We start from the raw sequence: 26,647 nt of genomic DNA, 5'->3' as shown, positions 1-26,647 counted from the left end.
GGACTACAAATTAATTCCTTTAATTTGTTCACACACTCAAACATATTGTCAACTCTTAACGCAATTTCAGGTTTGTTGTCATGCCACCCATTCTAATGAAAGCCTAAATAAGACAAATTACCTGTAACCTTTCAGCAGAACAAGATGGCGTGGGTCCTTGGCATAGTTCTTAGTCTGTGATGTTTGTAAGTCACCTCCAGCTTTCTCATACAGCTTGAACAGTGCTGGTATTTTGCGAGGAGACAAGATAGATAAATGAATGCTTCTCTGTGAAATAAGAATGAAAAGACATATATTTTTTTTCGTTGTCATGAAGGAATATTCGTTTTGTTACTTTTCTGGTGGGATCATCAAATTTAAAAATGTATAATAAACATAATATACAGAGTTCAGCTTGACACCCAACCAGAAAAGTACGCATCAGCATTACTTGCATAGTCAGTGTAGACATCATTATCGATCCATAACCCCCCCACACATATATATAATTTCGATAATAATAGGATGCACAATAGTTATTTATGCAACAAGTGGATAATCTTGATCATTGTGGGATCAATGAATGTTTGTCGCACGAACAATAGTTCATGCAACAATTTTCACGATTGTCATAATAAGATTATCCACGAGTTGGATACAACACTTTATGGTATCTTAGCATTATAAATTGTAGGAAAGAAATTCAATTAGGGATCCATAGCTGACAAATTGTCTTCATATGTTCATATCGATTAGCTGCGCCTGACCTTGGCATTGAATAAAGAGTAATGGATGCCCTTGCAGGTCATGTTACAAATGTGGCTTTATTTTGTTAATATAGTTTCTCCGAACCACCGAATATATGTGATATTACAAAAGTGATACAAAATTGTTAAAGACTGGAAATAAATGATACATTACCTTCTGTCCTGCATTTCATATCTTGTTACGTCACATGTAAAAGTGATAACCAAGATAGCAAGCATTCTGATATTACATCATAGCAAATACATCATTGCTTTTATCGACATGCGTGCTATAAGTCAATTACACACGATTTACGATTTAGTAACAACCTGTTTATAATGCTAGGATGGCATAAAGTTATATTTTTATTTCATAATGAACACTAATCTCATAATGAACACTAATCTATGTTATAAGAGTTCTTCAAAGTGGTATCAATCTGCATTCATACATTTCTCACATTTATTGACGAAATTGTTATTCAAACCATAAACAATTCTAAAAATTAGTGTATATAGGGATAATCTTAACAATACATTTTACTAAAGATGTTATTAATTGGTCCAACAGAATAATATCTGTTATTGTGACACACGAACTTACAACAGAGCCAATATGAAAAGAGGAACTACACGCATTATGAAATTTAATGTGACTAGATGTCCCATGTCTAGACTTTCCATCCTGGTTTCCCGACAATTCTTACTGGGATGCCTATTGCTCCTGTTTTGTTGGAAAATCCAACCAAGTCTATTGGTGAACAAAGTCAAAAAATAGAATAATGTTGAAATGTGTATAGATACCATTACAAACATTTTTGGTGATTCCAACATTGATGACAAAGCCATGTTCAGTGTATTTGTTCATGTGTCGTAATTTGCTATCCAGACAGTCACTCAATGGAATAAAGACATAAAAAAGTCCATATGAGACGGGTAGAAATGTTCCAGCATTTCTTCTATCAATAATTGTCATTCAGAAACACTGATAACACATAGAATTTATATATATTATTTTAATGTACCAAAGTACATATATTTCCATGCAGATATTCTGAGTCATCATACGTAGAATTTAGCATATCCCTGCCTGGAACCAACCCTCGCATAGAAAAAAATTTTTGCCAGAATGAACAAAATATAAACTTCGGAGAAAACACAATTGAAGGTTGGCACATTGAAGTCATTGCTAATTATCCAAGTCAATTTCAAATACAGTTTCCTTATTTTCTTAAATTTTTTGGATGATAATATGAAACTTCTTATGAAAATTCATTCACTAGAAAAATATAACCAAGATGAGTGTTATGAGTAGGCTGTAATTTTGTTTTTTGTGTTATGAGTTTTGTTCTGTTCTTGTGATTTTGTTACGCATAATATATGATAAATATTCAACAGTTAATGCCTACATTATATTCACATTATTTTAAAATTAAAGAATTAAATTATTTGCAACATTGATGGCTGGTTTCACAAAGCTTCATTATGTTTTTAATGATTCATTAATTAATTTACTGGTTCATTAAATCATTTTTATAGTTCACCAAGCATCTTTAGCTCTTATGAACCAGTAAAGCTATCATTAATTTAGTGATAGGGTTTTTAATGATTCACTAGTTGCACCACAAAACAGCACAACGTTTTGATGTAGAATTGTTATATCTAGAACTACTCCAAAATTAAGAGTCAGATGGAGATGTTAACCATTTAAGAAATAATCATTTTCAAAATATGAATCACACAAAATTTCACGAAAGATACGGTGTCACGAAGATTGTAGTATACTCAAAATTTTAGAAGAAACTGATCATGGGTTAGAATACCATAAGAACAGCTGAGACAAAGCTGAAACTAATCAACTAGGTAACATACAACTAGTCCACACCTGTGGAGTAACGGTCAGCACGTCTGGCCGCGAAACCAGGTGGCCCGGGTTCGATTCCCGGTCGGGGCAAGTTATCTGGTTGAGATTTTTTCCGGGGTTTTCCCTCAACCCAATATGAGCAAATGCTGGGTAACTTTCGGTGCTGGAACCCGGACTCATTTCATCGGCATTATCATCTTCATATCATTCAGACGCTAAATAACCTAGATGTTGATACAGCGTCGTAAAATAACCCAATAAAAAAAAAAAAACATACAACTTTGTTTTTATTTTAACGCGTGAAAGTGGTTATTATAACTATATACCTAAGAAATATTAGTAAATTAATACACAATGTGCATTCAAACATAACAGAACTTAATTGGTATATTAACTTATATTTGAGGGGTTCACAACCAGAGTGGACCAAGTCCATCTGGAATAGTTCTGAGATATTGAGTCTTAAAGTTCCTGGCTCACGCTTAGCAACATTCACCTTCCATAGGAAATGCTGCCCTCTGTGGAGTAACAAATGAGTTATGGACTATGTTTGTTATGGCAATGAATAAATCTAAGTTTTCTTCATCGCAGATTGTATTAATTCACAAACTGATCATTGGTGGACTTTGTCCACTCTGGCTGTGAGCCTCTCATTTATTAGAATTAAATTTATGCACACACTGAACGTCAAATTGAAAATAGTTATTTAACATAGCATATTTGGTATCAAGTTTTCTTTCAGCTCTGCAACTATACTTCACAGTACAGTAAATTCATAAATCTTTAATTCTTTCATTCTGAATCATAGGTTTCAAGTATATTATCTATACCTAAATTGCAGTTATTGTATATAAAATATCCTCCCTCAAATGAGGTCACCACTGTAATCAGGAATGCAATAATTACAAAGCTATAGATATGGCGATGATAATAATAATAATAATAATAATAATAATAATAATAATAATAATAATAATATCAATAATAATAGTACTTTTTTCTCCATTTACTATTATTTTGTAACCATGCTGTTTCATTGTTAGCCTGCATGTAAATGATGTAGCATAGCGAAACTCGTAAGTAGGAGTAAGATATACTTTTACCCACCTCACTCTATACAATAGAGTGGACGTCAGTCTGTTAAGATCTAGCACGAAAACAAACCCCTGGCTATATTGTCGCCAGTGGCATATTTGAAAACTAGTTTGTAAGTAACACAATGCAATAAAAAACATTATAATAATTTCGAGGGAAAAATTGTTCCGGAGCCAGGTATCGAACCCGGGACCTTTGGTTTAACGTACCAACGCTCTACCACTGAGCTACTCGGGAACCCTAACCGACACCAATCCAATTTTTCCCTCTATATCCACAGACCTCAAAGTGGGCTGACAACCGTCAAGCAACCAACTTCGAGTGCACACTAACTCTGTGTGACTTAAATTGTGGTTTTCTGTTAACGAACAGTGACGTGTATTATGCAAATCAAGATTTCAGGATAACTCCCTGTAAAGTTAATTTGAATAATTTCGAGGGAAAAATTGTTCCGGAGCCGGGTATCGAACCCGGGACCTTTGGTTTAACGTACCAACACTCTACCACTGAGCTACTCGGGAACCCTAACCGACACCGATCCAATTTTTTCCTCTATATCCACAGACCTCAAAGTGGGCTGACAACTGTCAAGCAACCAACTTCGAGTGCACACTAACTCTGTGTGACTTAAATTGTGGTTTTCTGTTAATGAACAGTGACAGTTTGATACCCGGCTCCGGAACAATTTTTCCCTCGAAATTATTCAAATCAACTTTACAGGGAGTTATACCTGAAATCTTGATTTGCATAATACACGTCACTGTTCATTAACCACAATTTAAGTCACACAGAGTTAGTGTGCACTCGAAGTTGGTTGCTTGACGGTTGTCAGCCCACTTTGAGGTCTGTGGATATAGAGGGAAAAATTGGATCAGTGTCGGTTAGGGTTCCCGAGTAGCTCAGTGGTAGAGCGTTGGTACGTTAAACCAAAGGTCCCGGGTTCGATACCCGGCTCCGGAACAATTTTTCCCTCGAAATTATTCAAATCAACTTTATAGGGAGTTATACCTGAAATCTTGATTTGCATAATACACGTCACTGTTCGTTAACAGAAAACCACAATTTAAGTCACACAGAGTTAGTGTGCACTCGAAGTTGGTTGCTTGACGGTTGTCAGCCCACTTTGAGGTCTGTGGATATAGAGGGAAAAATTGGATCGGTGTCGGTTAGGGTTCCCGAGTAGCTCAGTGGTAGAGCGTTGGTACGTTAAACCAAAGGTCCCGGGTTCGATACCCGGCTCCGGAACAATTTTTCCCTCGAAATTATTCAAATCAACTTTACAGGGAGTTATAAATGAAATCTTGATTTGAACATTATAATAATATAATAGAGACAGTCGCATAATATTACTATTCGTGTTGGACATGTTCTGAAGAGGAATGCTGATATCTACTAGGTTACACCAGTTACTCAATATTGAGCTGAATATCTGAACATAATCTTAATTGGCACACTAAATGAAAATCAGTTTGTTATCCTGTTGTGTATGTCAATTTTAATGACATTCATCTTGGAAAATAACTGTTTGCATAGATAGGTCGAGTCGAACATTGCCATTAATTGTCCAGCAAACAATCGCAGGTCTGGAAACTACTCCTCTGGTAGACTTTTATAAATCTCAGGACCAGACATCCTGAACATCAGATAGCTGTATTTTCTGCAAGTCAGTTAATTCTAATTGCAGTTCAGGGGGAGGTTCAATCGGAGCAAATGTGAGAGGGCAGTAAACAGTTGTACCTCTTTGTCAATAGATGTAATGTCTGCAAATATCTTGTCAAATTCCATGATAAGATTTTGAAGTATGGTTTTATAATTTTGTAAGGAATGGTCATGTTTATTAACTACTTGGCCCAGACACTGAAAATGATACAACTTTTCTCAAACTGGCTCTCCCACCGTTGCAATTTCGCCATGAATTCCTTAATGGAATCTATCACTGACACAATTGTTTGATCATTCTCCTGCAAACACTTGTTTAAAATATCGAGTTGTTGTGACAAATTTGTCAAAAATGCAAGGTCGCAGATCCATCAGGTGACGTCATTTTTTATCACAATCCCCTAAAAAGATGCAAATAAATTAGGAAACACTGCACAATTATTATCAATACCTGAAAGTACATATTTCCCATAGTTTGTATGTGAGATTTGTTGAAATGTATTTTAACATGAAAGTGAGAAACATAATTCAATTGCATCGAGAAGATCAAACATCTGATTTTATCGTTATCAACGACAAAAAAAAATAGTTAACCTCCCAATCGCTAGGAAACATGCGACTCGGTTTGAAGAATGCATACTACCTCCGCCACTGATGGTGTATAGATATGTACTGCAATGTCTTTGCATTGCATTGGATTGGGCAGCCTTCGAGTATTATGGAAAAGGGAAGGAAGGGAAAAGTATGCTCTCTGGAGTCACAGGATCGCATCCCTGATGTAGCAGGTACTGTGTTAGAAAAAAGTTTTGTTACATAGTCTCAGAAAGGAGACAGTGCACATGAACAGAGGATAAGCAATCTGATTCACAAGAGAATGACCAGTTGAGGTAATATAATTAGTTCGTTTCATTGTACGTCGCCCCTTAGTAGTTAGAACAAGTGCCAGGGAAAAGAATTCAGTGTAAATAAGTAGTGCGATGAAGACTGTTAACAAATAAAGAAGTAAATTCATTTAACAAATATAGGAAAAAAAAAAAAGAAATGCATGACCGTGAGGTCGAACACCTGAGTGACTGATTCGGAAACAGGCACTCTGTCCACTAGACTAAAGCCATCCGTGAAAATGTTCTGTATGAACCAATGCAATACTCTAGGATATGACTATATCACGAAAGTGGACATTAATTTGATTTACTTGAAATTAATTAGACATGGTTCGCATTAGTTGTGGAAATATGTTTTGCCCTGTGACTTATAAATATAAAGCACTGGGGTGTTAAAGTCTTATTACTTGACTATCTTTATTAATATTTTATTATGTTTAGTAGTCACACCAGATGCTAAACTATATAGCACTATGCTTTTGTGTGATATTATAACTAGCGATAAGATAAGAACATGTGCACACTAGATGCTATAATAATGCTTCATCAGAGACATTTCCTACAAGATGGCCAAGAGGATGGATCCAGAAAAATTATTATTATTTGCACTGGAATCGTTTTCTTTTCGAAGGAAATTTAATTTTCCAGCAGGATAATCACCCCACACACACCACCATAAACATTCAAAAATAGTTCACGGGAAGGCCTGAAAAAGAGGAGGATTGAGAAATATCAAGACAACCCACCTCAGTTGTGGTATCAAGTTCTGGCTACCTGGGAAGATCTTCTGAGGACCAAACTATTTCCACAACCAGGTGGAATCAATGCCCAAAGATGCCAGGCAGTGATAGACGCCAGTGGCATGTGGACAAAGTATTAGATTCACATATGTATTTTTTTTATTTTTCTTTAATATGTCTGCTTATCTTTCTTTTATTTCTGGAAGAAAATTGATCTCCCAAGGGTTTTTTATTCAGAATTGGGAAATAATTCGATCCACTATAAATAAAAAATAAAAAAATGAAGATAGGCAACATGTATAAAAATTAGTTATGTTAATAAAAAAATTGATCTGGTCGGGAATCGAATGCGGGTCCTGGAGACCGCAAGCCAGCATGCTACTGACTGCTCTACTTGAGAGTCATTAAATAGGTAGCACAATGAGAGGCATATAGCCACTTGGCTTGAAGTCTATGGAGACAGCGCACATGTAAATGTACTCATGTATCGCAGTCAAAACTTCAACATTTGCATCACCAAGTGATACGACAAAACTTTTTTCTAAGACTGTACATGATTTGCGATACAGTAGGCTGTGGTTTCATAAAAAAAAGTTCTGATTACTTAACAAAAATTCATTGAACACACTTACTGATCCGTAATGAGCCATTACTTACTGTTCATTAAATATTAAGAAAATTTGGTTGGTGAACAGCTCGCATTTTAGTGAATCATTAAATATTTTAATATTCACTAGTTAATGTTTAATTTGGATTGATTCAGAGCCGGTTTCACCAAGCTTTAGTAAATCAATCCAAATGGAACATTTACATAGCCGGTTTCACCAACCTTCACTATGTTTTTAATGATTCATTAATTTATTTACTGGTTCATTAAATCATTTTTATAGCTCATAAAGCATCTTAAACAGTAAAGCTATTGTTAGTTTAGTATAGAAATTTCCATCTTTAAATTTTTTATGGTTCACTAGTTGCAATACAAAATGGCAGAACTTTTCGATACAGAATTGTTAGATCTGGAACTGCTCGAAAATCAAGAGCCAGATGGAGATAATATTAACCATTTAAAAAATGATCATTTTGAAAATATGAATGGCACAGAATTTCACAAAAGATTCGAAGATTGTAGTACTCAAGATTTTAGAAGAAACTGATTATAGGTTAGAATATCATCAGAATGGCTGAGACAAAGCTGAAACTAATCAACTAGGTAATATATAACTTAGTTTTATTTTAATATATGAAAGTGGTTATTATAACTACATACCTAAGAAATATTAGTAAATTAATACACAATGTGCATTCAAACATACCAGAACTTAATTGATATATTAACTTCTATTTATTAGAATTAAATTTAAGCACACATTGAATGTTTACCTTGAAAATAGTTATTTAACACAGCATATTAGGTATCAAGTTTCTACTTTCTTTCAGCTCTGCAACTATACTTCACAATAGGGCTACAGTAAATTCTGAAGTCTTTATTTATTTTTTTTTTCATTGTTAATAATAGGTCTGAAGAATATTATCTATACTTAAATTGCAGTTATTGTATATAGAATCCTCCTTCAAATAAGGTGACCACTGGAATCAGGAATGCAATAATTACAAAGCTATAATTGAATCAGTCATTTAAGAAAGGGCTCAATGCCAAAAAAGTAAAATTTTCAGTAGAGTGAAAAAACATGTTTTCTCTTACAATGTATTACTTTTAATTTATTTTTTTTGTCTAAATTGTTGTATTAGCTCAGTGTATGCTCAGTGAATTTAAGAGAGCAGTGTATTATGATAATAAATGATTCAAAGAATTTCTGTTTTGTCTTTTAAAATGTAGAAATTTTTCAAACTTTTGGTTCTTCAAAGGAATTTTAAAATGTAATGCACTCTGACTATACTGTAAAGGTTATTGCCTAGAGAGAGGCAGATATACGCAGGTTCAGATACCCTGAATAGTTCGTGTGTGCAAAGGTCGGGTGAGACAATGAGAAATGAAGAGTCCACTGCAAGAATGGTGGATGTCATTTGGAATACATTTTGCAGGAGAAGCAATTGAAAGTTTGAAATGCCTAGCGCTCAAAGCTTAACTGTGATTTTCCGATCATTACTGGACAATGACTATCAGTGTTAATGCCATATAACTTTCTATGTACATATATATCTTAAACTATGCATTGACAGTCTTGGTTCATTTTCGACAAGAAAGTGACATCCATCATTCTTGCAGTGGACTCTTCAAATGTGAACATAACACGCACATATGTTTTTAAAGACGGCTCGAGAAATTTGATTTCTCGTATGTAGGTTTACAGATTACTACTTAAAAAATTAAAGTGGGAGAAAACTGTTTCTAATTGCCTGAAGAAAATGTTTGCAGTACGACAAATGGAGTTTTTAAAATCATTAAATAGATTTATATAATGTCACTGTTGTTTTCTAATGCCAGGCATTTGACAATAAAGTCATTTGACCTCTTGCACTCCAATATTTTTCAAATATATTGTCATGGTTAGCCACTGAAGCACAGATTTTGAGATGTTCTGAACCCATTTCTTGATTTGAGTTGCACAATGGACAGTTAGGAGACTGATATATTACAATTCTATGCAGATGCTTGGCCAAACAGTCATGGCCTGTTGCCAATCTAAATGCAGCTACAGACGATTTGCATGGTAAATCGGGAATCAACTGTGGATTATGATGCAGAGAGTTCCATTTTTTCCCTTGAGATTGTGTTATCAAATTTTGTTTGTTGAAATCTAAGTATGTAGATTTAATCAATCTTTTCACAGAGGAATATGCAGATTTAGTAACAGGTCTGTAAGTAGCAGTGCTGCCCTTCTTTGCTAAAGCATCCGCATTCTCATTTCCTAGGATTCCACAATGGGATGGTATCCATTGGAATACAATTCTTTTATTGAGTGTTATTAATTGAGAGAGCATTTTAGTTACTTCTGCTGTTTGAGATGAAGGTGTGTGTCTAGAGACTATTGATAGAATAGCTGCTTTGGAATCTCGATCAAAACTTGTTGTTCCATATCCAAGAGATCTATAAAGTGAGAAGAGACAGCACGTAACACCTGCACCGGCACCTTGTTCCCTGGAGATCAAGGAAACATCGGTGTATAAATGAAGCCAATTTTGTGGAGGGTACCTAATATTAATTGTCTCTAAAGACAATTGTTTCATTATTTCAGTGTTTACTTCTGATTTCAGTATTTCTTGTGTTAAATTTAGATTATACTCTATATTTAATAGTGTTAAAGGGTTTGGTTTAATTTGTAAAATAAGCTTTTCTTATTGTTTGTGTTCACCAAATATTTAATTAAAATGAAATCGAATAGTTTAAAAATATTTCTGAATCTGTTTAACATAAAATAATCACATCGTATTTTTATTTTTGCTTGTAGAGTTTTAAATGTTTTAAAATTTTGTTTTTATAATGTGACATAAACATCATTGTTTATTTTTCTAGAATATTTAATTGATATGCAAGTGTGGATACACTTCTTAATTTTTTCAATTTAATTTGAAATAAGTGTATCTTCCTGTATGTGTTCTCTGAACATTTAATTAAAATTATGTTATAGATTTTATTTTAAATTTTCTAAGATTTTGTTTAAAGTGAAATGAGCATTGTCCATTCTCCATTCTCTAACACAATTTAAATGCAAATATTAAACAGTATATCATCTGTATTTTTCTTACGATTTTAAAAACAATTTACATGGCAATGACATTTCACTTCCCTATTCAAAACAAGACATCATGAACAAAGAACATTTAACCAACTGTGCAAAATTAAATGATTGTGGTCAGAACTTAACGACATTATATTGGAAGCAAGATGGCGAATAACAGTATGTCAAGTGCTTGAATATTAAAATGATAATATTAATTCAAAACAAGCCAGGTGAAGGAATTGTTCAGAGCAAGACAACCTAATGTGCACTTCCTACTGATTACAGCATTACTACTGATCTCGTAATTCATGTATTTCAAAATGCACGTTTTTCTGGAAAACTATTCAAAACATAGAAAAATGGTATTTGAATCTTTTGTTGTTCTTTACTGAAGGAATCATCCACCAGAATAAATGACATTACTAACAATTCACTCTGTACCAGGCGAAGATTTTTTAATGCAATGAGTTATCATAAAAAATCAAAAGAGAGAGAAAGGAATGAGAAAGTAAGAAACAATAAATAATGAAAAGATTAAAGAAAGAAAGGAATGCATGGATAAGCAAACAAGACAGAAAGAAGTAAAAAGGTAAAACAGACAAAGTGAGAAATAAAAATAAAGAACTAAAAAAGATGAAAGAAAGAAAAAGAAAGGACGAAGACAGGAGGGAAGAAATGTTACTTACTTACAAATGGCTATTAAAGAACCTGGAGGTTCAGTGTCACTCTCACATAAGACCACCATCGGTCCCTATCCTGAGCAAGATTAATCTAGTCTCTACAATCATATCCCACCTCCATCAAATCCATTTTAATATTATCCTCTCATCTACGTCTTGACTATCCCAAAGGTCTTTTTCCCTCAGGTCTCACAACTATACTTGTTTTTTTTTAAAGATGGAACTACAGCGCTATGTTGCCAATATGGACTACCATGCTGCCAGCTGATGGAAGCTAGAAAACAATACAAAAATCAACAGAGAATCAATCACGAAACGTACCAATACTAACATTGTGTGCACAATAAATGTTGCCAAGGGAGCAATTAATGGGAACGGTAAATTTGGCAACTCAATCGTTACCATAGCAACATGCCTAATATGCTATGTGACATTCAGTTGTTTTTCTGATCGCAATGCTCCTGTCATGTCCTATCTTTAAAAAAAACAAGTATAACATTCTATATAATTATGCATTTCTGGATTCACCCATACGTGTTACATGCTAAGCCCATCTCAAACATCTGGATTTAATATTCATAATTATGTTAGGTGACGAATACAAAGTGTGCAGTTCTGCATTATGTAAAGTTCTCCATTCTCCTGTAACTTCATCCCTCTTATAGTATTTACCCTGTAATAGCGCACTTTTTTTTTTCGATTTTTATAAAAACTAGGGTGCATCCTTTATGCGAGGAAAAAATTTTAGTGGGGGGTGGGGAGAAACATATTAAAAGTAAGCAACCTCGAATGCTGAAATAGGCACTTCCCATATTTTTTGTGCATTAATTTCCTCCCGATTGTCATTTATATCTGTTACTGTTGCTCCAAGATATTTTAATTTTTCCACCTCTTCAAAGGATAAATTTCCAATTTTTACTAAATTTCAAAGACAGAACTTCAAAATAAACGATGACTACTTTTATACTTCCAAATTAATTTAACTCCGTCATTTCATAATTATCCCTTCACTGAACAACAGCAAATTGGCAGTGGTTAAAGGCATTGTCAAATATAATTCAAAGTCTTACATCTTGCAGCAACACTGCCAGCTGTTCCACTGTGTGTCCTGCAAAAGTGGGTGACTCCATGACAGGTAGAAGATATGGGGGAGAGTTGCAGACTAGGATACAGTGCTTCTGTGGCAGCATGTTGGGCTCTCGCCTCTGCTGCAGGTCCTCGAAACATTGCAGTGCAGTGGCGAGTCCCTCTGCAATGTTGGCATGAGACTCCCCTTTGCCACCGACCAATCTAGAATAAGATAAGTCAGTGTATTCACTCACTTTACTCTTGCGCCAATCAATAAGACCGACTGTTATCATATGATGCAATAAGCAAAGTCATTGGATAAATCGCAATATAGCGAACCCCAGTAGGGGAAGTTATCCTCACCCACATAAAATGTGTATTCGACAGAACACTCGCCTATCACGTTGAGTGTTTGTTGAGCTAGTAGGGGAAAAGTGGAAGGGGTCGTGAGCAGAGCTTCTACGTTCGCCATATTGCGATCTGCCCAAGTCATTAAATTACACACATTTTATTAGTCATATCAGACAGCAATTAAAATAACCACCCTTTCACGTAAAGATTCGTCACATTAATTAGTAATAATTACATTCTTACAATCAACAGGGTGTCCCAAAAGTCTTCATACATAAGAAATGCCAATTTCAAATAGTAATGTCACATAATGTGATGAATGTTGCCAACCCCCCCCCCCCCCAGATCTTACACCTCTTGATTTTTACCTCTGGGATTACTTTAAGTCACAGGTCTACCAGGAGAAAATCCGGGACTTACACATTTGCAGGCCTGTATCATCGACATCTGTCATCATGTGATGCTGGACATGCTGTAGAATATGTGTCAGAACTGGTTAGATCACATTTATCTGCGTCTGACTCTCGAAGGCTGCCACATCATGTGGCATTTCTATTATCAACTAATATATCCTATATATGGAGACTGTTGGGACACCCTGTATTTCCTTTGAAAGTTACAATAGTCCCAGAGCTGTCATGGTGGTTTGATGGCTAGAGCGCTGAACCCGGGTTCAACACCCAATTTATAATTGGATACTTAACAGCAGAAAGGTGCTAAGTGCCGAAATTTAAAAAAAAGTAATATTTCACTAGAAAGTTGCAATTTGCCAAGGGGCATTATATATCAACAGTGCTAGAGCCACAGAAAATTGTAGAGTGTTATTAAGATGACCAAAAGATGACAGTGGTGAAAAGTTACCAGGACGCTCTCTCATAAAAAAGGTAAAATGTGCCATTCTTTTTTATTTCTCTTCATTGTTTATTTGTCGTATTAATATGGCAAAAGGCATTATTGATTATATACCGTGGTGTTTTCTACAAACAGGAAGATCAGTGTAGGTAAATCTTACACACAACATAATACGTAGGTAATGGACTATGAATCATATAGAAACATAATGTATTACCTCTAGATGACACAGCTGGTTTGTTTTAAACTTTTCAATTCCTAGCATTAAAAATTCAGAAAATGGGGGAAATATCATTAAATTAGCATGTTTTTCTTTATTGTAAGTGGCATGAAAATGCAGAATAAAATACAGTGAACTGACACTCAACGTTATATGACCAAGATAATTCAACACTATCAACATTTCTGTTGGGTCTCTTTACTGTCATACCAGTATGATGTCAACATAGAATTTATGATAAACATGATGAAAGTTGGCAATATTCAGTTCCAAGAGGTGAGGGTGATTTACTTCTAGTCTGCAAAACCACTTTAATGGAAGTATTTGCGGAAATTAACAGAACTGTGGCTCATAGTACCTACGAAATGTTTATGGGATTTAACACCTTTAATAAATTGTGAAGTTTGTTCGTCTATCAGTGTGTTAATTTTAGTAGTATCATCAAACTATTGATAAAGATTGGTGAAAAGTTTTCGTAAGTAATATCAATTCAATTCTAAAAAATATATTCTTCAAATTGTTTAATAGCGAAAGTTATTTATTAATAAAATACTGTTCATAAATTTGGTACTTTGCAACTTTCTACTGTTAAGTATCCAATTTGTATTGGGCAAAGATGTGGTCCAGGAGATCTAGTTCCCCTGTGGTATCACAACAAATCTCCATCATCATCTCACCTCATCGCAGGTGTAGCATAGACCAGCCTCCTATGGAACACCCTGGGTAATGTTGCTAAACTGGTCTACACAACTGGCTTCTATGGGTGAATGACGAACAGTTAAGTACCAGCTATTAAAAAAAAAACAATAGTGCCGATGATTGTGTCTCTGCTTGCTCTAAGGTTTCACAATGATTTGAGAGATGATATTTATAGGACACATAATAACAATGAAGAATGCAACTCCTGTACATGTGATACAAACTGATTAAGGGTTTAGGTCTTCACTGAAATCAGAAATTACTGTAACTTCTTGTATGTTGCAGTTCGTTCTTTTCACTGATTTGGAGTTAACAGTACAGCGAAGTAATAATAAAATTGTGGTAATTATTTCACTATATCTTACCATCCATAATGTCCTTCAACTAAATAATATATCAAATATTATAATAAGCCTAATGCTATACTAAATCCGCCTGGTAATATTTGCTTACGTATGGCTTTTAAGGAACCCAGAGGTTCATTGCTGCCCTCACATAAGCCTGCCATCTGTTCCTATCCTGAGCAAGTTTAATCCAGTCCCTATAATCATATCCCACCTCCCTCAAATACATTTTAATATTATCCTCCCATCTACGCTTCGCCCTCCCCAAAGGTCTTTTCCCTCCAACCTCCCAACTAACACATTATATGTATTTCTGGATTCGTCCATATGTGCTACATGCCCTGTCCATCTCAAACGTTTGGATTTAATGTTCCTAATCATGTCAAGTGAAGAATAAAATGTATGCAGTTTTGCATTGTTTAACTTTCTTCATTCTCCGATAACTTCATCCCTCTTAGCCCCAAATATTTTCCTAAGCACCTTAACCTCTGTTCCTCTCTCAAAATGAGAGTCCAAGTTTCACAACCACACAGAAGAACAGGTACTATAATTGTTTTATAAATTCTAACTTTGAGTTTTCTTGACAGCAGACTGGATAATAAAAGCTTATCAATCAAATAATAACACGCATTTTCCTTATTTACTCTGCGTTTAATTTCCTCCCGAGCATAATTTATATTTGTTACTGTTGCTCTAAGATATTTGAATTTTTCCACCTCTTCAAAGATAAACTTCTAATTTTTATATTTCCATTTCGTACAATATTCTGGTCACGGGACATAATCATATACTTTGTCTTTTCGGGATTTACTTCCAAACCTATCTCTTTACTTGCTTCAAGTAAAATTCCCGTGTTTTCCCTAATAGTTTGTGGATTTTCTCCTAACACAGTCACGTCATCCACATAAACAAGGAGCTGTAAACTCTCTCTGTTATCCTGGACTTTCCTAATGGCAAAGTTAAAAAGTGAAGGTGACAGAGCATCTCCTTGCATTAGCCCACAGTGAATTGGAAAAGCATCTGACAGAAAATGTCCTATACGAACTCTGCTTACATTTCACCGAGACACATTTTAATTAATCGAGCTAGTTTCTTGGAATTACCAAATTCAACAAGAATATTATAAAAAACATCTCTCTTAACCGAGTCATATGCCTTTTTGAAATCTATGAATAAACTGATGTACTGTACCCTTACACTTCCATTTTTTCTCTAATATCTGTCGAATACAAAATATCTGATTAATAGTCGATCAATTATGCCTAAAAAGCACACTGATGATCCCCAATAATTTCATCTAGATATGGTGTTAATCTTCTCAAAAGAATATCGACGAAATTGTGTGATATCAACAAAAGTGATATTTAGGGATCAGATTTGCAGGTTTTTACCTATTTTTTTCTTTGCTTCTGAACTCCTAATTTCTTCAATACTTTTCCAAATCATGATCGTAGGAATCATATATGTGAATTCTGTTGAACTTAAAAAAACCTAAATTGGATCTTAGTACCTAAAAAACCTAAATTATTGTTGATATGCATTATCCTGTATTTACTGTGTTACATATTGATTTTTTTTTTTATTTTGAGAGAAATATCAATACATTTCAAGAGAGAGAGGAAAGAACACACTAGACGTAGAGAAGGCTGCCTCAATCCCTAAGGCAAAATCTGTACTTAGCAGTGACAACATCTATGGTGCCCTTGTTTTCCTCAAGACACATTTCAGTGACTCTCCAAAATATATTGAGTACTTGGAATCTGTGTTGCTACAACTGAAAGATGCAATTGGTGTCATTGACTTGCTTCTACAGAAACAAATACCAGAACCCGTGGGTGAAGCTGTCACATTAAAACTGAAGAAAGTATTGCAGAGGAATCCAGGGTTTGAAAAAATGAAAAATGTGTGAACCAGGGGAAAACTTCAATTGTCAGTAACTGTGGGTACCTGCTGCAGTGGCAGCGATGATATTGCAACCAGGAACAGTACCAGTAAATAATGTTGTTTTGTTTGTTTGTTACTATTTAAAATAATTCTTGATCAAGTTTGAACATATTTAATTCAAAAGTTGTGTGTGTACTGTATCTTTTATCTATTTAGAACTGAAATTTATGTAGTTATTATCAAGGCAAATTATAGAATAACTCTTCTCGGGTTCTCAGCCAGGTGAGTTGGAGATTAGATTCCAAGCTTTCGACGGCTAGCTCTGCCATCTTCTTCAGGGATGAAGAAGACTTCGTCCCTGAAGAAGATGGCAGAGCTAGCCGTCGAAAGCTTGGAATCTAATCTCCAACTCACCTGGCTGAGAACCCGAGAAGAGTTATTCTACATCAAACGCCGGGAAAGCCTCAAGTCATACAAGGCAAATTATATTAGATAAAATGTTAATTGTTACAAAAGTTTATTCGAACTACAAATAATGTTAAAGGGGAAGGAACAAAAATTTCGAATCTTATAAATTTTAATAAATAGTTTGGTTCTTGATAAGGTCAGTTTCTTGGTCCATGTTGCCTTAAAAAATATATATTTATTTTTAGGAATAACACTGCAAGGATACAGTTTTAATGATTTGGCAGTTTTTGCAACCCCTTTCACAGGTTGGACTTAAAATCTAAAAAAACCTATTTCACCTACTCCAAAAAACTAAAATTGTCTTTTTAAAAACTTAAAAAGACAGTCATTAGTGATATTCTTCGAAAGTTACTACAGTTAGTTTTGTCCCCCTTTTTAAAGATAGGTACAATTATGGACTCCTTCCATTGTTCTGGTACAATTTCCTTTTCCCAAACAGTAAGTACAAGCTTATAAATTTCGCTAGATAATGTGCTTCCATCCTCTTGTATTAATTCTGCTGGAATTTGATTGATACTTGAAGACTTGTAATTTTTCAGTTCTTCTATCACAATTTCGACTTCAGAAAATGTGGGCTAGGGTATAAATGGCTCAGCAGTTTGTATTTGAATTTCGTTCCGATCATTTCTATTTGGCCTATGTACATTTAGTAGTTTCCCAAAATAGTTTTCCCATCTGTTCAGAATTGAATGAAAATCTGCAAGCAAGTCACCATTCTCATCCTTGATCACATTTACCCTTGCCTGATATCCATTCTTAAATTCCTTTATGCCAGAGGTCTCCAAAAAGCGTATCATCATTTGTGCTCTCGATGCTGCCTGCCGAACACAGTGTGCTGTAAGGCTAGAGAAGGGGAAGAGACTCGTACCTCAACAGATGGGAGCGGTCAGTGGGGGATCGCGGCAACGGTCTGCTTATGTTTACAACTAATAACATCAAAAGAATAAGAAATATCATATGTTCGTATATTATTTTGACATACTATGAAGCTGGAGCCCCGTCTGTTGCTATTGACACAAGCATTGCAAATTCAACCTCTTCTGTTCTATGGTGCTTTTCAGTGCCGGGAAAAGATCTTATCCAGTTGTATTTTGTAATTACACCTAGAAGACATTCAGACACAGTAAAATGTTCAGTAACTCCTCGAATGAAAATCGCTAGGTGAGCTTTGTCATTTCTATCTGTGTTTTCATCCAATGCGAGTAAGCTACAAAGTGATTAATTGTGGTTTCGACTTCAGATTCAATTACATTTACAATCTTGAAATTCCTTCTCTGAACTGTAATTGGAAACAATTTAATTTTCTTAAACTTTGACTTTGTTATGGACACAGTATTTTTGTAACGTTCTGTATGCACAATTTTACAAATGATGCTTCTGTAAAGGGCTTCATTGATTTTCCAGTATTCCAAGCTAGAACATAGCTAGCAAGAAGCTTTCTTTGTTTAAGACTGACTGAGGACACGTGTGTTTGTATTTTCTTGTTTTATATTTATAAACATATTTGTAGGCCTACGCATTTCACCTAAAATTAAACGAAAAACTATATGATTGTCATGTGGAACTGACTAATATACTGATTATTATGTATAACCAACAGTTATACAGATAGCCTCAAAATAAATTATTTTTACATGTCCAACATGCCTGTATTTAAGTAAATGATTAACTAGCGGACTTACTCGTGTTAATTATGTAAGTTTGTGCGGCTTACAGCTGTTTCGGTGCTTCATCACCATCCTCTCGGCGTCATCTCGAACTTCTCTGCCTGTTAGCACTGAAACAGCTGTAAGCCGCACAAACTTACATAATTAACATGAGTAAGTCCGCTAGTTAATCAATTACTTATATTCAAGTGTTAAAAGTAGTGTACGCAAGATTCAAAATGGATGCCTGTATTTGTATGATATTCTTTGTGAAGAGTCGAGTAGTGTGGTCGCATTTTGAATTTCAACACACCCTTAAAAGTTTTCGAACAAATTAAGCATTTCACATTCTCCCCACTAACACAAAAAAAAAGTCTCTTCCTATTTATCCTTGAATGTACTACGTCCATGATTAGAAGAGATTGTGAAACGGTGGAACACTCTGACCAACACAATGATGGCAGTCCACCACTGCTCTTCGATTGTGCATAAACATTGAGTACAGTACAGGTGGGGATGGGTGAGGCAGAGCGCGCTCATTACGTACTGGCTTCAGTTCCGTTCAGGGGCTTACTCGCGAGTACGCTTTTGGAGACGTCTGCTTTATGCCCTTATATAAATTTCTAATGTTTCTATTCTTACTATTTATTTCTACCTCATTGAGTTTTTCCTTCAAGTAATCTATCTTTTTATTCCTAAGTGTATGACTTGCTTCCCGTCTTTCATTGAAATACATATCTTCATTCGCCTCAACTGGATCCTGTAAGAATTTCAATTTTGTACGTTTCCTTCGTCTTACTATCGTACAACAATCTTCATCAAACCACAGTTTCTTTTTCTTAGTTTCATAATAACCTATGCTCTGCTTGGCTGCAATTTTGATATTATCTCTAATATTTTCCCACAAGCTATTAACATCCAATTCTTTCTCAACTTCGTCGGAACTTCCTAAAGCGGCAAACCTATTTGAAATTTCGACTTGATTATGTTGCTTGGTTTCCTCGTCCTTTTAATTTCGGAATATTGAATCTTCTAATATTAACCTGTTGCTCTACTCGCTTGGCTACTGATAGTCTTTCTCTTAATTCTCCAATTATCAAACAATGATCGGAATTACAGTCTGCCCCCTTGAATGTTCGAATGTCTACTATACTAGTACGTCTTCATTTATCTATTAAGATGTGTTCTATTTGGTTGTATGTCAATCCATCTGGAGAATTCCAAGTATATTTATGTATATCCTTATGGGGGGACTTGTTAAAACTGAGCAAGATACAGCTCCGCTGGGCAGTCTGATTTCTTAAAGGACACTGTGCCCTCAAGAAGAACCTGTATAGGATGGGACATAACATCAACCAGCCTGTACTCGTTCACAGAGAGATGAGTCTGTAGCTCATCTATTGTGAGACTGCAATGCACTCGCCCATCAAAGAGCTCTCATCTCTGGAAAACATTTTCCAAAGCTTGATGAGCTATCAACTGTCCCAGTCCATAGTTTGATTCAATTCATTAAGACCATCAAACTATTGAACTGATGGGATATTATGACGGGGATGTGCAATAGATCTTTCAGGTCGCAGTGCTAGGGCTGTTATAGCCCTCCCCCCTCTTAAATTCAATTCAATTGAACTGACTTTTGCACTTTTGACAATTAAATTTTTGATGTGGCAAAGCTGACTAACCTGACATCATTATTACTAGTCACGTGTAGGTTCTTTTTTCCAATAGTCGGTTTAAAAATATCCTCCTATCATACTTTAGCATTGAAATCTCTCAATAAAATTTTCGTGTGATATCTAGATAACTGATCAAAAGTGTGTTCCAATTTCTCATAAAAGCTATCCTTTATATGGCCGTCTTTCTCTTCTGTAGGGGCATGAGCATTATAACTACGATATCGCACCATCTACCCTGAAGTACTAAATACAATAACCTGTCACTGATAAATTCGGTAATAATAATAATAATAATAATAATAATAATAATAATAATAATAATAATAATAATGTATACAAATATATACTGTAATTAGTAGGTTATATATTTTGGACATGATTGTCTCAATGAACATCTCAAGAAATTGAACTTGACAGTGATAAAAAAAAAACTGTCCAATATGTAACAAAAATGAAATTTTGAACAAACAGCACAGATTGGGCTACAATAATAGAAAGAACAACATTGAAGCACTTTATTGGGAAGCTAGAGAAAGAATGATGCAAATTAACTTTTAATTGTCATTCGACTAATGTCCCAGCCAAACTGCCATAAGAATAATGTAATTAATTCTCGCTTTTAAGGAAACCCAGTGCAAGGAAAAGTCTTGCTTTTAAGGAATACTTTTCAAGTGATTTTGTGATAATGAAGCTCGAAATATCGGCTCAACTTTCAATATCAATAATACCAGCATATTTGATAGCACATATCAATTGATAGTAATGTGGTGCCATATGACAATGTTATTCTTTATTGTTCTTTATGGTTTTGCTTTGCATTGCTGTCACAGAGCAGTTGCTTTGTTTGTTTTGTTCTCTCGAGTTGTGTGGATCTTGTTTACAAGTTTTCTTTTTGTTAGTTTATGCTGTTTATGCATTGTTAAAATGGCGACTAAACAGAAGAAATTAATTATCAGACGGAAAGTGAATATAATAAGGGATATCGAGACTAATCCTGAAATAACACTATCTCATATGGTAAAAAAGCATAATTTGCCAACTATATTATGTGGAATCATGAAGAAGAAAGAAGAAATCTTCAATCTCGAGTTTCAAACAAAGAAAAACATTCGTGCCACACCATTTGAAGAGTTAGAAAATATTATAATGAAATTTATTGTGTCTAATTAAATGGTTATAATAAAGTTTGATATACAACACACATGTCAGAACTACTTATTTTAGCCTTTCCTCCCCATTTTATGTAAACCCCTTTTAAGGAAAGAAAAGTAATCCCCCCAGAGAGTCGTTAAAAAGGAGTTCTACTCAAGCTCCTACAGTCTCAGCTGCAGAGAACGAGGAAACTGGGACAAATTGAATGGTGCACTTGCCGCCATGTTGATGGAAAGCAGACCCATTATAGCAATACATAAATCACGCAATTAACCATGCAATTTAACGCTGTGAAGATAAAAAATTGACAGATTATGGCCATTTTCGATGTTTAACGTAGAATTGGGACGAAATAAACATATTCAAAGTTTCATTGATGTGTCGGGGCATTAAAGGAAAGAAAATACGTGCGCAGCAAATTATAAAAAACATGCTCATACATCTATCAATAGGCCTACACAATACACATTATAGAAAGTATAATTTTACAATAATCAATATATTGTTAGGTTTCAGAGAATCTAAAATTGTATTAACATACATTACTTTTAGATTACAAGACATAAATATATGCACCTTGATTACACAAGTTCTTATTATAATCAAATTCTTAAAGACCCTGTTATAATCAAATTCTTAAAAATAAAGTGGTACTCAAAATAAAGGTTTTGTTTAGTGAAATATAAAACTGAAAGTTTCTACAATGCTCTCTTCTCTCAAAACTACGTGTATAATGGTACATCAGCTATAGTTCACTGCAAGTTTTCTTTAGAGCTTCAACACAGCCTAGTATATACACTCACGAAGCTTTGAGTTGATGAGAGTACTAGGAACAAAAGACTGTGCTCGTACTATTTAGCATTGTTTGTGCTGAGACGATAGTAGCGATCTTTGTTGTTAGCATCTATCTATGGATGCATATTCCCTACGTATTAAGCTTCGTGACTGTATATACTAGACATTTTATATATGTTTGTGTGCTGTTCTATCGGAAATGCCTCATTGTTGTGTTTTTGGAAGTTCAAATATTACAAACACAGATCTTGGAATAAATATTCATGTATTTCCTAATCGCCAAAGATCACCAACTAAATTCAAAGCATCAGTAAATCGAATAAATCAGTGTAATTTCGAACCCGTCATTTGTTCTGAACACTTCACTCCAGAACATTTTGAAATTACATCCTGGCTTAGAAATGAATTTCTGCGTATCAAAACAAGTAGACCGGTTTAAAAAAAAAAGTGCAATCCCTTCCTTAAAATTGAAACCAGGTGAAATTAACGAACGTCATCAAAGTCAGTGAAAGACTGGTGCATATTTAAGGAAGAAGATGATGAAACAAGCAATACACGAGTCATTTACAAGTTCATTGCAGAGAACTTTTATTTATTTATTTATCTAAAAGATAACAGCTCCCTATATTAACAGGCTGCCACAGAGACAGAGCATATTGAGCAATAGGCAGTTGGAAGTATAAATAATATACCGTATTGGTCCGAATATAAGCCGCACTTTTTATTCAAATTTCAAACTCGAAAAGTTGGGGTGCGGCTTATTTGCGCGACCGATAAATTTAAACTTGAAATGTGGCGCATGTTGCTACCGGTAATTTTATCATTTTGAAATGGAGCAACAATGCCACGCGCTCGTGTTTGAAATTGTCAGCAGTCGTATGGCATATAATGCAACAATGTACCAGTCTTCATATTACAGTGATCGTACTCTTTTGTATGATAGGACAGATTAGAACAGTTTGTACGTAGCTACGGGTTCAGCCATGAGCGGAAAGGTAGAAAGAAAAGCTTCAACAAGCTTGGGAATTCGGCGCAGTTATGACGCTAGTTTCAAACTTGCAGTTATTCGTCATGCTAGGAGTATGTCTAATAGAGAAGCCGGCAAAAAGTTTAGTGTGGATGAGTCTAATGTGCAGCGCTGGATCGCCTCGGAGGATAAACTGAAAAATGCCAATACAACCAGAAAATCTTTCAGAGGACCCAAGGCTGGGAAATACCCTGAACTAGAACGTAGGGTCCTTTCCTTTGTACAAGACAAAAGGAAAGAAGGGATGCCTATCTCTCGACAAGTAATCCAGGTAAAATCGTTGGAAATAGCGAAGACCCTAAACATTCCACAGACAGAATTCCATGGGAGTATAGGTTGGTGCCTCAGGTTTATGCGTAGAAGTGGCCTTGTTCTCTGACGAAGCACTTCATTAGCACAGAGACTGCCAGAGGATTTTACTGAGAAACTCATCAACTTCCAGAGGCACGTCATTGAATTGCGTCAGCACCACTCTTACCCATTACACCAGATCGGCAATGCCGACGAGACGCCCGTATTTTGGGACATGCCGAGCAATATGACAGTTGACAATAAAGAGGCGAAAAGCATATCATTGAGAACAACTGGAAATGAAAAACAAAGAATCACTGTGATGCTGGCGGTTACGGCAGATGGAGGAAAACTGCCTCTGTACGTTATTCTGAAGCGTAAAACTATGCCCAAGGAGAATTTACCTAAGGGATTAGTGATTCGTTGCCAAGAAAAAGGATGGGTGACAACCAAACTAATGGTGGACTGGCTAGCTATGGTTTGGAATCGCAGACCAGGTGCGCTGCTCTGTAAGAGGGCTATGTTAGTATTGGATGCCTTTAAAGGTCACCTCACACCCGAAGTAAAGAAGAAAATTACTGCATTGAAGACAGACCTAGTTGTCATACCTGGAGGTATGACATCAAAATTGCAGGTGCTTGATGTCGTCGTGAACAAGCCTTTTAAAGACCATCTCCGAAAACAGAATTCGGATTGGCTTCTAGAAGGGGGTCATGCATGCACTCCATCTCGGAAGATCAAGAAGCCATCTGTCAGCCTTATGTGTGAGTGAATTCTCTCTTCATGGCACACAATATCACCAGATTCAATCATCAAAGGCTTCAAGAAATGCTGCGTGTCTAATGCTCTGGATGGCAGTGAGGACGACGTACTTTGGGCGGAGAGTGATGAACAAAGTGACAGTGATGAAACAAATACCGGTACCGGTAGTAGTGAAGTCAGCAGTGACATTGGAGAAGACAGTGATTAGTTGTACCGGTATTTTTGGTGATTTACCCATGTAATACCGTAATTGAAGAAAAAGTGTTTAAATAGTGTAAACAGTTTTGTAACTGGATAATGTGACAGGTAAATTTCACTGCACTCAATTTTCCTTTTTTTCTCATTCTGCACTCAATTTTTCTTTTTTTTTTCTCCTTTCCCCCTAAAATTAAGGGTGCGGCTTATACTCGGGTGTGGCTTACACTCGGGCCAATACGGTACATATGTTTAAGTTGAAGGGAGTCTTACAACAATGACAAGAAATGACTGAATAAATAAGTAGCTACTAATTAATTAGTTGAAGATCATTGTTGACCGTAGAGATGGTTGCGGAGACAGTGTATGAAGAAGAAGGGACCAGTGATATCTAAAAACAAACAAGTGATGATGCCAATTTAAACACACATATAAATTGCAATGAATTAGGTGTGCAGTGTGAGCTGGGGAGTGAAATTTTCAGACGTATTTCAAACTGTGAAACTTATGAAAGTGAGGAGGTAAATGATATGGATGTGTCCTTTTGTGAAACAACTATATATCTGCCTACAAGAAATAGAATCAAATACTAAAGACAAAAAATGGATTACACTACTTTCCAACCCATATATAATCCCCCAGAGACCAAGGAAAACAGCAGTTGCAGCCTTCAGACTATTGACAAATCATGACTGTCTAGCAAGTCATCTCTACGGAATAGGTATCTCAGCTTCACCAATATGTGTCCTGTGTAACGATCCAGCAGAAATGAATGAAGATCACTTGAAGACCTGTGAAGCATTAAGATCAGAAGAAACTACAGTTCAAAAGTATTGGAAAGCACGACTGCTAATGGGTTCATTGCCAGATGCAAGGCACTAGACAACAACAACATATATCTGCTTAGAGAACGACTCTGACAATTGTGTGCGGGGTTGTTAATATCCACTGGCAGAAGCTACAGAGCTGCTCGGTTCATGTGGCGAGACTGCTGCTAATAGTAACAATGTAATGTTAAGTAAAATAAAATACCGTTACTGCCTGCATTTATGGCACACAACTGCATGACTTCACAGGAGAGAATAGGCTCCACACTCTTCATACATATAGATTTTCTTGGTCCAATGCCACCATTTCATCTCCACTCTGTTCTCCTTCTTGGGCCTCATTCTCTTCACTGCTGCTACTGTTACTGTCCCTTAACGTAATTATTAGTTCGCCAACCTGTTCTTCCATTACACCCTTTATTCCCACGCTTCTTTAAAAATGCCCCATGTGTGATACACTACTTTCTCCCATTTTGGGAGATTTACATATTCCACTGCTTCATGAACCAACTTCTCAACATCCTTTAAATTAAATTTTTTATTTTTGTCCTCATAGCATTTAATTTGAGCCTATATCAATTCAATACAATTAAAATGGCAGTGATAGGGAGGAAGGCAGATCACTTTATGTCCATATTGGGCTGCAATTTCATCAATTTCATACACAATTAATTTTGATTTGTGCTCCTTCACAATTTCCAGTAACTCAGCTTTCTCCATATCTGGAGTAAATCCTGGTATGCCATTCTTCTCCAGCCAGTGCAGTTTATGACTTTTACTGCTGTTGAATATAGGTGCCCTGTTTTTGTGTACAGAATGGTACGATGCATTGTCAAGAACGATGATCGAATTTTCTTTTATGTTGGGTAAAAGGGACTCTAGAACCAGTCTTTAAGTCTAGTGGCCATCTTCTCTTCGTGGTAATTCACAGTTTTCTTTGAAGAAAAGAGCAGCAACTCTTTTGGTATAAACCCTTCCATTGTACCGACATTGAGAAGTATGAGATGGCTGCCCTTACCTATTGGCATATTCATTGTTCCAGGAACCATATCATCAGTCC

At 35.5% G+C, this 26,647-nt stretch overlaps 1 protein-coding gene across 6 annotated transcripts in view; it reads right to left on the bottom strand.

The window, feature by feature from the left end:
* The window catches only part of MED25 (Mediator complex subunit 25), a 247,691-nt gene that overhangs the window by 189,209 nt on the left and 31,835 nt on the right, over positions 1–26,647 (bottom strand). For all 6 annotated transcript variants that reach the window (XM_069840860.1, XM_069840862.1, XM_069840861.1 and 3 more), the window contains 2 exons: positions 12,401–12,620; positions 122–267 (listed from right to left, as the gene is read on the bottom strand). In XM_069840860.1, coding sequence (XP_069696961.1) covers positions 122–267; positions 12,401–12,620 — 366 coding nt within the window. The remainder of the gene's footprint in view (positions 1–121; positions 268–12,400; positions 12,621–26,647) is intronic.

This window comes from Periplaneta americana, chromosome 12 (assembly GCF_040183065.1).
Source record: "Periplaneta americana isolate PAMFEO1 chromosome 12, P.americana_PAMFEO1_priV1, whole genome shotgun sequence".
Lineage (NCBI taxonomy): Eukaryota > Metazoa > Arthropoda > Insecta > Blattodea > Blattidae > Periplaneta > Periplaneta americana.
This window is presented reverse-complemented; position numbering and strand designations above follow the sequence as displayed.